Raw genomic sequence first — 13,687 nt, 5'->3', positions numbered from 1 at the left:
TTTTTTCCAACTTCTGAGCATGCCCACGGGACGAGCTCCCATTGGAGTTCAGGAGTCAGGTGCTCAGGTCCTGCTCCTGATTCCATTGGCTTAGCTCAGGGCTCTGGAGATTTCTAGCAGGTCCCGTACGCTATAAAAAGTGCGCATGGCCGCTATGCCATGCGCTAGTATTTTTATACTGCTGCTGTGTGTATGGTGACGGATGCTTGGACTGGTGACTGACTCATTATGAAACCCCTTCCCTCGGTTATTACGTCTGTGTGAGTGAGTGGTATTCTGTCAGCACCTGCGCCAACGCACACAAGCTCCATCTTCTAGCAGCTTAGCGTCCTGCATTGCGCTTGCGATATTTGCGGTTGCAGCCTTTCCAGGCGTGCGCAGTTGCGACGCCGAGCACATGTGTACACGGTAAGTCCGCTCGGTTGTAGTGACTGTATTTAACTACTCCGGTTTCCGGCTACCGCACGTGTGCTGCTGAGATCCTGTGCTGTTAACAGGCACAGCGACACTATTTTGTGTTATTTTTCCCTGCAGCTCTGTGTACTTTAACAGGGCTTGCCTTATTGCATCTGGGTCAGTTAGAACCCTGTGCATATTAGTGCTCTGTCTCTCCCAGCAGTGGCGAAGGTACTTTAATTATTTATTTTTTTAGTGCCTTCCGCCACTCCTAACATAATAATAGCACCAGGGTCTGGCTGGAGATGGCAGATCAGCAGCAACTGTTGCAGTGCGTGCGACAGCTCGAGACTCGCTTGGCCACCCTTGAGCGAGCTCTCGCAGCTTCGCAGGCCACAGAGACTGCTGTCCAAGCACTCACGGACGCGGTAGGGCGTATGTCCATGTCAGCCTTTACGCCGACAGTTACCCGCCTCCCGTTACCCGAAAAATATTCTGGGGATGGCGCCTCCTGTAGAGGTTTTATCAGCCAGTGCTCGATCCACCTGGAGCTGCTGGCTGCGCAATTCCCTACAGAGCGGGCCAAGGTGGCCTTTATTATATCCCTACTGTCGGGTAAGGCGCTGGAATGGGCTACGCCACTATGGGAGCGTGGTGACCCTGATATCCGGACCGCAGCTAATCTGCTAACTGCTATCAAGCAGGTGTTTCTTGGTCTGCGGGTTACACACGATACCTCTCTCCAACTGCTCTCCTTGTCTCAAGGATCACTCTCGGTCAGTCAATACGCCGTCCATTTTCGGACACTGGCGTCCGAGTTGGAGTGGTCCGACAAGGCTCTGATTCCTGTCTTCTGGAAGGGATTAGCAGAGCATGTAAAGGATGCTCTCTCCACGAGAGAAATTCCTACCAGTCTCGAGGAGTTAATATCAATCTCCTCGCGGATTGACCTCCAATTTTCGGAGCGTGGTTTGGAGCAAGTTCATTCCAAACAGAGAGGTACCCCGGCTCCAAAATTTTTTGAATCTCTGGATCCGTCTGAGCCAGAAGTTCCGCCACCCGAGCCCATGGAAGTGTCTCGCGCCATTTCTGAAACATGTCCGGCTCATGAGTCCATATGCGGTTGTTTTCATCCACCCGCTGCTTCTCCGGAAGACAGCGCCCCGCAGTGGTCTGACGATGAGTCGGTAGGTGAGGCTTTTGTCCCTCCTTGCCAGCGGTCTAAAGTCCTCGCGTGGGCACACGCGCCCGATGCGGACGGCCATCGTGGCTATATGCAGACCACGAAGTCTCTGGCCGGTTCGTATTGGTGGCCGCACAGGGCTCGGGATGTAAAAAAGTTTATTCGAGCATGCACCCTGTGTGCTCGGGATAGCCTTCCCAAGTGGAGTGTGGCTACGCCCGCCGTTACACGGCGGCCTCCTCCTAAAACTCCCACTCCTATTGTCTCCTGGTTGTCCCTCCTGAGGCCTTTCGATCTCGTCTCCCCTGATCGGAAGGTTCAGGGAGGAGGGGGCCCTAGGAGGGGGGTAATGTTAAGAATCTGGGTTCTATGCTGCCTATGTGGGAATCCAGGTTCTCACATTTGTCTCCAGAGGCTAAGTCCTTTTTTCCAACTTCTGAGCATACCCACGGGACGAGCTCCCATTGGAGTTCAGGAGTCAGGTGCTCAGGTCCTGCTCCTGATTCCATTGGCTTAGCTCAGGGCTCTGGAGATTTCTAGCAGGTCCCGTACGCTATAAAAAGTGCGCATGGCCGCTATGCCATGCGCTAGTATTTTTATACTGCTGCTGTGTGTATGGTGACGGATGCTTGGACTGGTCACTGACTCATTATGAAACCCTTCCCTCGGTTATTACGTCTGTGTGAGTGAGTGGTATTCTGTCAGCACCTGCGCCAACGCGCACAAGCTCCATCTTCCAGCAGCTTAGCGTCCTGCATCGCGCTTGCGATATTTGCGGTTGCAGCCTTTCCAGGCGTGCGCAGTTGCGACGCCGAGCACACGTGTACACGGTAAGTCCGCTCGGTTGTAGTGACTATCCTTAACTACTCCGGTTTCCGGCTACCGCACGTGTGCTGCTGAGATCCTGTGCTGTAAACAGGCTCAGTGACACTATTTTGTGTTATTTTTCCCTGCAGCTCTGTGTACTTTAACAGGGCTTGCCTTATTGCATCTGGGTGAGTTAGAACCCTGTGCATATTAGTGCTCTGTCTCTCCCAGCAGCGGTTTTGCCATCCACCGCACGGTGGACCCCGAGTGGCGAAGGCACTTTAATTATTTATTTTTTTTAGTGCCTTCCGCCACTCCTAACATAAAAAGAGCGGCAAGGTTTAGGATTTCGGGCAGTCAAGCAGTCAGTCGGTGAGTTAGAGAGAGAGTGAGTCAGGAGATCCCTGAGAGAGGGATGGAGGAAGGAAGTGCTGCAGCAGATGACAGTGATCTGGGTCTGCTGGCACGGGAAAGGAAAGAAAGATAGACAGACATTGAAGAGAAACCTGATCTTCTATAAGAAGGAAAGACTAGTACGGAACGTAGGAGTAAAAGGGAACAGAGGACGTGGGTTAGGAGAGAACGATGCCTAGAAGTTCTAAGCGCAAGGCCGAGGCCCGGTCCCTGAGGTTGTATGGATACTAAGGGTCCTACAGCAGACACCGGAGGAGTAGTGGGCTGTAAATGCACTACTCCCATCTAAGACTTGAGGGCACAACAGCAACTTGGATAGTGAGCCGGGACTTAGGAGTAAGGAGTCCCCGAAGCAGGCTACAGCTGTCTGCCATATAAGTATAGTTCTTGGGAACATCTGACAGGAGGAACTCCAGCGTAACTCAGTACTGGGAGTACTTCACTCAAAGGCGCTATAGAGGAGACGTTCAGAAAGGTACATGTTGGTGGAGTGTTGGAATGGAGCATTCCATCTTGCCTGTAGGTTGACTGAGCCCCTGACCTGGAGGACACAGCATGGAGGCAGGCACCTGTACGTACTACAGACTGTGAGTAAAGCTTTGGAACTACAAGCCCTTGTGTCCTCCACTCATTCCGGCGCCAACATCCTCAACACTGCTACATTTCTGCACCATCCACGTCTCCCTACTATTATCTCCTTTTTACAGTGCCCTGGGACTACAGCTCCACCTGTGGGGAGATTTAACATCTTTGCTGCACCACACCACCAATCCCAGAGGATCTGCATGCAGCATCGGCCTAACAACTCAGTTGCCGAACACCACAGGTGGCATCACGAACTATTTATCTAATCCACTGCATTTCCACAATTCAATCTCCCCTATTACTTGGGAGCCCAGGGCCACGGACCAGGTCACTGCTGCTGTGACACATCCTGCTGATACCGGCCCAGTACCGAGTACCCCACAGCCCTGGGAGGGCGACCCATATGCACCTGACCTGACACAGGGCACCTCTCCACCCCAACTCTATGATGTCTGGTGGGTTCTACATGCCTCCAAGCGGGATTACACCTTCTACTCACACTACCATAGAAGTTATTCCAGAACTGATCTAATGGTCACAGATAAATGGTTATTACTAGAGTTGAGCGAAACGGGTCGAAAAAATTCAAAAGTTGCCGACTTTTGGCAAAGTCGGGTTTCATGAAACGAAACCCGACCCTAGGATGAGGTCGGCCACGAGGTCGGCGACTTACGCGCCAAAGTCGCGTTTCAAAAGTTTGTTTTGCGTTCTTTTTCAGCCAATCAGGATCCACGGACACTGTGGGCAACGTGATGACATAGGCACGGGTCACCACCATCTTTCAGAAGGGCATGCAAGTGATTGGCTTGCTTTGGTGGGCGTCACAGGGTGTATAAAAGGGCGTGCACGCCGACCGCCATCTTACTTCTGCCGATCTTAGTATAGGGAGAGGTTGCTGCTGATTCTGTAGGGAGAGCGTTAGGCAGGGAAGAAGACAAAAAAACTGCTTCTGCTGCTAGCGATTTGGCCTGCACAACACACCAGTCACTGTGTGTGCAGTGCAAGGGGAGGCTATATAGTGGTGTATCAGTGGTGTTGGTTGTTGGGCTGCCTTTTAAGGCTTCCTGACAGGCTGGCATTGCTGTTTACCCACTGCTCCGCAAACTGCTTTTTTAAAAGCAATCCCAATTTTTTTTTTTTTTGTACTGCTGAGAAGAAAAAAAAACTGCTTCTGCTGCTAGCAATTTGGCCTGCACAACACACCAGTCACTGTGTGTGCAGTGCAAGGGGAGGCTATATAGTGGTGTATCAGTGGTGTTGGTTGTTGGGCTGCCTTCTAAGGCTTCCTGACAGGCTGGCATTGCTGTTTACCCACTGCTCCGTAAACTGCTTTTTTAAAAGCAATCCAATCTCCCTTATCCTCTAGTCACTTTTGTCACAGCTGTGCCATCGAGCCTGTCACATAGCGCTCAGATATTCATTGGGCCTCACACAATCCAAAAGTGTCCAGTGTCCAAATGTGTGTGCAGAGATTCAAAATCTCCCTTATCCTCTAGTCACTTTTGTCACAGCTGTGCCATCGAGCCTGTCACATAGCGCTCAGATATCAGTGGGCCTCACACAATCCAAAAGTGTCCACTGTCCACAAGTGTGTGCAGAAATTCAAAATCTCCCTTATCCTCTAGTCACTTTTGTCACAGCTGTGCCATCGAGCCTGTCACATAGCGCTCAGATATCAGTGGGCCTCACACAATCCAAAAGTGTCCAGTGTCCAAAAGTGTGTGCAGATATTCAAAATCTCCCTTATCCTCTAGTCACTTTTGTCACAGCAGTGCCATCGAGCCTGTCACATAGCGCTCAGATATCAGTGGGCCTCACACAATCCAAAAGTGTCCACTGTCCACAAGTGTGTGCAGAAATTCAAAATCTCACTTATCCTCTAGTCACTTTTGTCACAGCTGTGCCATCGAGCCTGTCACATAGCGCTCAGATATCAGTGGGCCTCACACAATCCAAAAGTGTCCACTGTCCACAAGTGTGTGCAGAAATTCAAAATCTCCCTTATCCTCTAGTCACTTTTGTCACAGCTGTGCCATCGAGCCTGTCACATAGCGCTCAGATATCAGTGGGCCTCACACAATCCAAAAGTGTCCACTGTCCACAAGTGTGTGCAGAAATTCAAAATCTCCCTTATCCTCTAGTCACTTTTGTCACAGCTGTGCCATCGAGCCTGTCACATAGCGCTCAGATACCAGTGGGCCTCACACAATCCAAAAGTGTCCACTGTCCACAAGTGTGTGCAGAAATTCAAAATCTCCCTTATCCTCTAGTCACTTTTGTCACAGCAGTGTCATCGAGCCTGTCACATAGCGCTCAGATATCAGTGGGCCTCACACAATCCAAAAGTGTCCACTGTCCACAAGTGTGTGCAGAAATTCAAAATCTCCCTTATCCTCTAGTCACTTTTGTCACAGCAGTGCCATCGAGCCTGTCACATAGCGCTCAGATATCAGTGGGCCTCACACAATCCAAAAGTGTCCAGTGTCCAAAAGTGTGTGCAGATATTCAAAATCTCCCTTATCCTCTAGTCACTTTTGTCACAGCAGTGCCATCGAGCCTGTCACATAGCGCTCAGATACCAGTGGGCCTCACACAATCCAAAAGTGTCCAGTGTCCAAAAGTGTGTGCAGATATTCAAAATCTCCCTTATCCTCTAGTCACTTTTGTCACAGCAGTGCCATCGAGCCTGTCACATAGCGCTCAGATATCAGTGGGCCTCACACAATCCAAAAGTGTCCACTGTCCACAAGTGTGTGCAGAAATTCAAAATCTCCCCTGTCCTATAGACACCTTGTACCTTGTTTTACATTACTATATAGTTTGTTGGATTTTGTCTACATTTCTACCAAAAATGAGGAAGGCTGGTGGAAGAGGCCGTGGAATTGGGCGGGGGTTGGCAGCTGGTAATGATGGTGTTGGTGGTGGATCTGATGGTAGTGGCAAGAGCAAAATAGGACCGAATGCAGGAGGTGCTGACCCTGCGTCATCGTCTGGCTACATAAGGCCTCGAACGCTTAGTTTTCTAGGAGTTGGCAAACCGCTTTTAAAGCCAGAGCATCAGGAAAAAGTTTTGTCTTACATTGCTGACTCAGCCTCCAGCTCTATCGCCTCCTCTTCTTCAGTTGTAAAAAGTAAAAGCACTGAGTCGTCATTGGAGGCTCATGTTCATGAACCACACCTTTCCTTGTGTCCTTCACCCCAACCAAGATTGAAGGATGACGCAGGCCATACTACTGATTACTCCATGGAGCTGTTTTCACATACCATGCCTGGATTATCAAGTGAAATGGTGAATTACCCAGGCCAAGATGAATCTGACATGGAGTGCACTGATGCACAGCCGCTGATGGATGATTCTGCTGGTACATTCACTCAGAGCACTACATTGTCCTCGCAGTGTACAGAGCCAGATTCTGACCCTGATGAGACTCAGGTGCCCCTTCCCGCACACTATACCACCATACACGGTGACACAGAGGAAGGTGCACATGACATAGAAGAGGAGGTGATGGATGACCCAGTTGTTGACCCAGATTGGCATCCATTGGGGGAAGAGGGTGCTGCTTCCAATAGCTCAGATGAGGAGCATCCACAGCAGACATCGACATCGCAACAGCTGTTATCTGGCAGGCCCGGAGCACTCCAAAGACAGGTTCCAAACATCAAAAGAGTTGCTGGACAGCTTGTCCAGAGGGTCAAAAGATCACAGCGTGCTAGGCCGCAAAATGTCTGCCAAAGTAGGAAGAGTGCAGTGTGGCACTTTTTTGAACAAAATCCTCATGATCAGGCCAAGGTTATCTGTAAGAAGTGCGCAAAGACCTTTAGCCGAGGGAAAAATCTGAAAAATTTGAATACCAGTTGCATGCTTAGACATTTAACCAGCATGCACTTGCAAGCGTGGACACAACACCAAACCTCAAGTACCACATGTGCAACTGATCACAACGAAGGTAGTCAGCAACGCTACATTGTTTCCCCCACTGTAAGCCCACCGGTTAGCACAGCAGCAAATGTTGAGGTGTCGTTGCAAGACCACAGCAGTCAGGGAATCCCACTGTTATATCAACGAAAGACTGATTCTAGGCCATCAGAAAGAACACCAACTCCATCACCATCATCAACCCTCTCTCAGTCCGCCCTGTCCACCGCTACTTCCACCATATGCAGCTCTCAAGTCCAGCTCACCCTCCCAGACACTATGAGTAGGTCAAGAAAGTACTCAGTCTCTCATCCGCGTACACTGGGTTTGAACGCCCACATTGCCAAACTAATCTCGTTTGAGATGATGCCCTTTCGGTTGGTGGAAAGCACAGCTTTCCGCGAACTCATGGCCTATGCAGTACCACGTTATGACCTACCCAGTCGCCACTTCTTCTCTAGCAAAGCCATCCCAGCCCTCCACCATCATGTGAAAGACCGCATTGTCCATGCACTCAAGCAGTCAGTGAGCGGAAAGGTGCACCTCACAACTGATGCATGGTCCAGTCGGCATGGCCAGGGCCGTTACGTGTCCATCACTGCGCACTGGGTTAATGTGGTGGATGCAGGGTCCACAGGGGACAGCGGTGGTGGGACAGTGCTGCCTAGCCCACGGTATAGGAAACAGTTGGCTGTAGGCGTTCGACCCTCCTCCTCCTCCTCCACCTCCTCCAGAAGCGAAAGCTCGTCCACAGAGCGCAGTCGTACGAGCACTCCATCTGCAGCTGCCACTGTTGCACACGATGTGTCCCCCTATCGAGCAGCTAGTGGAAAGCGTCAGCAGGCTGTGTTGCAGATGATGTGTTTGGGCGACAGACACACCGCCGAGGTGCTGGCCGAGTACTTGAAGCGACAAACTGAGTCATGGCTGGGCAGTGTACATCTTGAGGCAGGCAAGGTAGTTAGTGATAACGGCCGTAATTTTGTGGCAGCCATAGCCCTTTCAAAACTCAGCCACATACCTTGCTTGGCTCACACCTTGAACCTGGTGGTGCAGTGCTTCCTCAAAAATTATCCGGAGTTAACAGCCCTGCTCCAAAAGGTGCGAAGACTGTGCGCGCACATCCGCCGGTCGCCTGTACACTCCGTTCGTATGCAGAAGCTGCAGCGATTGCTCCACCTTCCCAACCACCGCCTCATTATCGACATTGCAACGAGGTGGAACTCCACCCTGCACATGGTGGAGCGGCTGTGCGAGCAGAGGCAGGCCATAATGCATTTGTGGGAGGATACACGGCCAGGCACTTTGAGAGCAGAAATGGAGTTGACAGGTGTGCAGTGGTCGAAGCTGAAAGACCTTTGTAAAGTCCTTCAGTGTTTTGAGGAATGCACACGGCTGGTAAGCGCAGACGACGCCATCCTAAGCATGAGCATCCCACTTATGCGTCTGCTCATGCAAACTTTGACGCACCTTAAGGAGCAGGCATCTGCAGCCAATGTTGATGAGGAGGAAGAGGAGGAGGGAATCCTTGATGACATTCAGCCATTGTCTGCTCAGGGACCTCTCCTGGACGAGGTGGAGGAAGAAGAGGAGGAGGAGGAGGATGATGGGGATGATTACTTAGGGGAGGAGGATGCATCTCATGGGGCAAGTGAAAATGTTGGCGTGGCAAGGTCTGGTACAGGGTTTGTGCGTGACTGGAGGGATGTGGATTTGAAAGAAAGTGCTCCTCCACCCAGCACTCGCAGTGCATCATTGACACCGGGAACATTGGCCCACATGTCAGATTATGCCTTGCAGATCCTAAAAAGGGACCCCCGCATTGCCAAAATGATGAACGATGACGACTACTGGTTGGCCAGCATCCTGGATCCACGCTATAAAGGCAAATTACAAAACATCATGCCACAGGAGAACCTTGACCTAATATTGGCTAATAAACAAGCAACTCTGGTAAATCGGTTGCTTGAGGCATTCCCAGCACACAGCAGCGGTGATGGTTCTCACACGAGCCGTACGGGCCGGGGGCAGCTTGGCAGAGGTGTTCGTGGTGCACACAGCAGAAGTGGCGTTGGAGACAGGGGTTTCATGACAATGTTGTGGACTGATTTTTCAAATACCGCTCACACAACTGGTAATACTGCATCGATGGAAAGTGACAGGAGACAGCAGTTGTCAACTATGGTAACAAACTACTTTTCCTCCCATATCGATGTTCTCCCACACAGGTCATTCCCCTTTGACTATTGGGCCGCTAAACTGGACACCTGGCCTGAATTGGCCCAATATGCCTTACAGGAGCTCGCTTGCTCAGCTGCAAGTGTGCTATCGGAAAGAGTCTTCAGTACAGCTGGATCAATCCTGACAGAAAAAAGGACCCGTCTGTCAACCCAAAATGTGGATGATCTAACCTTCATTAAAATGAACCACGCATGGGTTTCCAAGGATTTTGTCCCACCTTCCCCTGATGACACATAGGGTGACAGAAAAATGGCTTGCTTTGGTCCACCTCTTCCTGGTACTTCACCTATTTCGCCTTTTGCATCAGCTGAATGTCCAACATCAACATATGCCACTTTCTAAAACTCCCTAACTGTGCTGCCTCCCCCCCCCCATGGCCGGGGTCACCACCTACTGCATGACACCGTGCGAGTGCCATTGCCCTGGACAGGTGGGTAGGCCGACTCTTGGGCGCGGGCACTGGCACAGGGTCCCTCATACTGCAATCAAGTGTCTCTGACGGTGGTGACGGTGCACACCCGCCGTCAGACACACCGCTGTACTATGAGGGGCCCAGTGCCAGTACCGACGCCCACGAGTGGGCCCCCCTTGCTTGGGCAGGGCCCCAGCATTTGCAATCTTTACCTCTCCCTGCTCCTCCGCTGTGTAATCTGGGCTGTCAAATCCATACTGTGCCTGACACCGTCTGAGCCTGCCTCCTGAGACATATATTTTGAATGTGTACGCTATCCATACATGTTATCCAGGGATACGGTACCCTTTCTAACCTTTGTGCAATCACGTGCAATCCATACTGGGCCTAACACCGTCTGAGCCTGCCTCATGCTGTATAGACATATATTTTGAATGTGTACGCTATCCATACATGTTATCCAGGGATACGGTACCCTTTCTAACCTTTGTGCAATCACGTGCAATCCATACTGGGCCTAACACCATCTGAGCCTGCCTCCTGAGACATATATTTTGAATGTGTACGCTATCCATACATGTTATCCAGGGATACGGTACCCTTTCTAACCTTTGTGCAATCACGTGCAATCCATACTGGGCCTAACACCGTCTGAGCCTGCCTCATGCTGTATAGACATATATTTTGAATGTGTACGCTATCCATACATGTTATCCAGGGATACGGTACCCTTTCTAACCTTTGTGCAATCACGTGCAATCCATACTGGGCCTAACACCGTCTGTGCCTGCCTCCTGAGACATATATTTTGAATGTGTACGCTATCCATACATGTTATCCAGGGATACGGTACCCTTTCTAACCTTTGTGCAATCACGTGCAATCCATACTGGGCCTAACACCGTCTGAGCCTGCCACATGCTGTATAGACATATATTTTGAATGTGTACGCTATCCATACATGTTATCCGGGGATACGGTACCCTTTCTAACCTTTGTGCAATCACGTGCAATCCATACTGGGCCTAACACCGTCTGAGCCTGCCTCATGCTGTATAGACATATATTTTGAATGTGTACGCTATCCATACATGTTATCCAGGGATACGGTACCCTTTCTAACCTTTGTGCAATCACGTGCAATCCATACTGGGCCTAACACCGTCTGAGCCTGCCTCATGCTGTATAGACATATATTTTGAATGTGTACGCTATCCATACATGTTATCCGGGGATACGGTACCCTTTCTAACCTTTGTGCAATCACGTGCAATCCATACTGGGCCTAACACCGTCTGAGCCTGCCTCCTGAGACATATATTTTGAATGTGTACGCTATCCATACATGTTATCTGGGGATACGGTACCCTTTCTCACCTTTGTGCAATCACGTGTAATCCATACTGGGCGTGAGAACGGCTGGCGAGCTGTTAAGCAAGCTACAGCACCTGTCCAGACAAGTACAGGGATTCCCTAGCAAGGAGACTTATTTGATTGTTTTCAATGTTGGGACAGCAATTTTTGGGGAGCACTATACTCTGGAGAATGATAGATGGGGCCCACCATACACTGGAACATTCCAAACGTGGACATCAGACACTGGAGCAGCATTTACAGGGCCCATTATACACTAGAGCATTAGAAATGGGGCCCATTATGTTTGGAGCATTATTTGGGCCCATAAGACAGTGGAGCTTCATCCATAGGGACCAACATTTACTGTAGCATTATGTGGAGCTCATCATATACTGTTTCAAACATTATATGGGACCAATGATTCTGTATGGAGAAATAGATGGGCCTCGTCATGAGATGTAAAAAGTGAGGTATTTTTCATTGTACTATACCGCTATTTCTCTGCCGTATCGGAGCATGATGAGTTGTGGTATGTGTTAAAGGGGCGCTCTTTTGCCCAGGGCACATTAAAACCTGGAGCCAGCCCTCCCCCCCACAGTTTGTAGCCAAATAACCCCCATTTTTCAGTGCGTAACTTGTATTATGAAGTTAATTAAGGTTGACAAGCTTAAGAAAGAAGAATTGATGCTTTTGGCATTCAAATGGGCACTGTAGGTGTGTTTCCTGTCCTCCTCTCACTGCCGACTTTTATTACCCATTGACTTACATTGGGTTTCGTTTTTCGGGACGACCCCGACTTTTCCCTATAATCGGACGATCTTGCTTGACCCGACTTTTGGAAAAGTCGGGTTTCACGAAACGAAACGCGACCCTAAAAAAACAAAAGTCGCTCAACTCTAGTTATTACAGGACATCCAAAAGGCCATGATAGGGAACATAACCTGGTCGGACCATGTCTCCGGTCAAATTACAGAGGGACACAACTATCCGACATATTCCCCATGGAGAGTAAATAACTACCGAATCACATCCCATAAAATTAGGCCCCAATTGCAGGAAGCATTATCAGAATATTTCACAATTAATATCACACCTGATGTGTCCGTATCTACAGTATGGTGCGCCCACAAGGCCAACATCCAGGGTAAAATAGTGTCCCAGAATAAAAAACCAACACTACACCAAATAGAGGAAATTAATCAAAACAAAGCGCACTAGAAGAGGCACACAAACGTAGTCCCACAAACACAATCCTCCAAACATTACAGAAACTAAGGTATGAACTATACCAAGAGGAATTGGAAACATGTGACCCAGAGAAGCAGAGGATCGGGAGGCAGTCAGCACCCATACTGCTCAGGAACCAGTACCAGGCTCTTACGCAGGAGAATGATGAAGAAATACATCAGGATAAGACTCTGCCCACAAACAGCAACCTTGTACGCCTTCAGAATCCTCCTGGATGGAGAAAGAAAAATGTTGTGAAGAAAAAACGGAGAGTGGTGGTCATGGGGGATTCCCTGTTGAGAGTAAGAATACAAGGACTTACTTACTGTTTGGGTAAGAATACAAGGACAGAACAATGGAAAGGACACCATTGTAGGCATTTACTACAGGCCGCCTGTGCAAGCTGAAGATATGGATGAACTCTTTATGCATCAAATGGCCAAGTTCTCCAAAAAATATGACATAGTTGTCATGGGAGATTTCAACTATCCTGACATTTGTTGGGAATCTCTCTCAGGCAAAACTAACAGGTCAAGGAAATTCTTATCCTCTCTTGCTGACAACTTTATCTTCCAAAAGGTAGGGGAGAAAACAAGGGGATCTGCTACCTTGGATCTAATCCTTATAAACAGGGAGGAAATGGTTGAGGAGGTAAAAGTGGCTGGGACCCTAGGAGGTAGCGACCGTGCTATTTTAGAATTTTGGATAACTAGAGGAGTAAGACCTGTGAAGACTCAGATGTCAAGGTTAGATTTCAGAAAGGCAGATTTTAAGGGATTCAGAAAGAGAATTGGAGGGATCCAATGGCTGGATATCCTTAAGGACAAAACTGTCCAGGAAGGATGGGAAATCTTTAAAAATGAAATTCTCAAGCACAATTGTTAACAATTCCAAAAAGAGGGAAGAATAGGAAGCATTTAAGGAAACCAGGATGGATGAACACAGAACTTAAGCACATGCTAAAAAGGAGGAATGAAATGTTTATAAAATGGAAAGAGGGAGGCACAGCTAAAGAATAATATAATGCTGTTTGCAGAACTTGCAGGGCACAAATCAGATTAACTAAAGCTGACAATGAACTGAGGCTTGCAAGAGACGTCAAAAGCAATAATAAAGGATTTTGGGGATATGTCAAAAGTAAAAGAAA

General features: G+C 49.1%; 1 protein-coding gene across 1 annotated transcript in view; it reads left to right on the top strand.

Moving 5' to 3' along the window:
* Positions 1–1,463: 1,463 nt before the first annotated feature.
* The window catches only part of LOC141074056 (uncharacterized), a 30,734-nt gene continuing 18,510 nt past the window's right edge, over positions 1,464–13,687 (top strand). The window contains exon 1 of the mRNA XM_073561574.1: positions 1,464–1,583. Coding sequence (XP_073417675.1) covers positions 1,464–1,583 — 120 coding nt within the window. The remainder of the gene's footprint in view (positions 1,584–13,687) is intronic.

Source organism: Dendrobates tinctorius, unplaced genomic scaffold, assembly GCF_039654945.1.
Source record: "Dendrobates tinctorius isolate UK_male_01 unplaced genomic scaffold, ASM3965494v1 ptg000322l, whole genome shotgun sequence".
NCBI classification, from domain to species: domain Eukaryota; kingdom Metazoa; phylum Chordata; class Amphibia; order Anura; family Dendrobatidae; genus Dendrobates; species Dendrobates tinctorius.
Note: the sequence above shows the minus strand (reverse complement) of the source record. Positions and strands in the feature narration are given on the sequence as shown.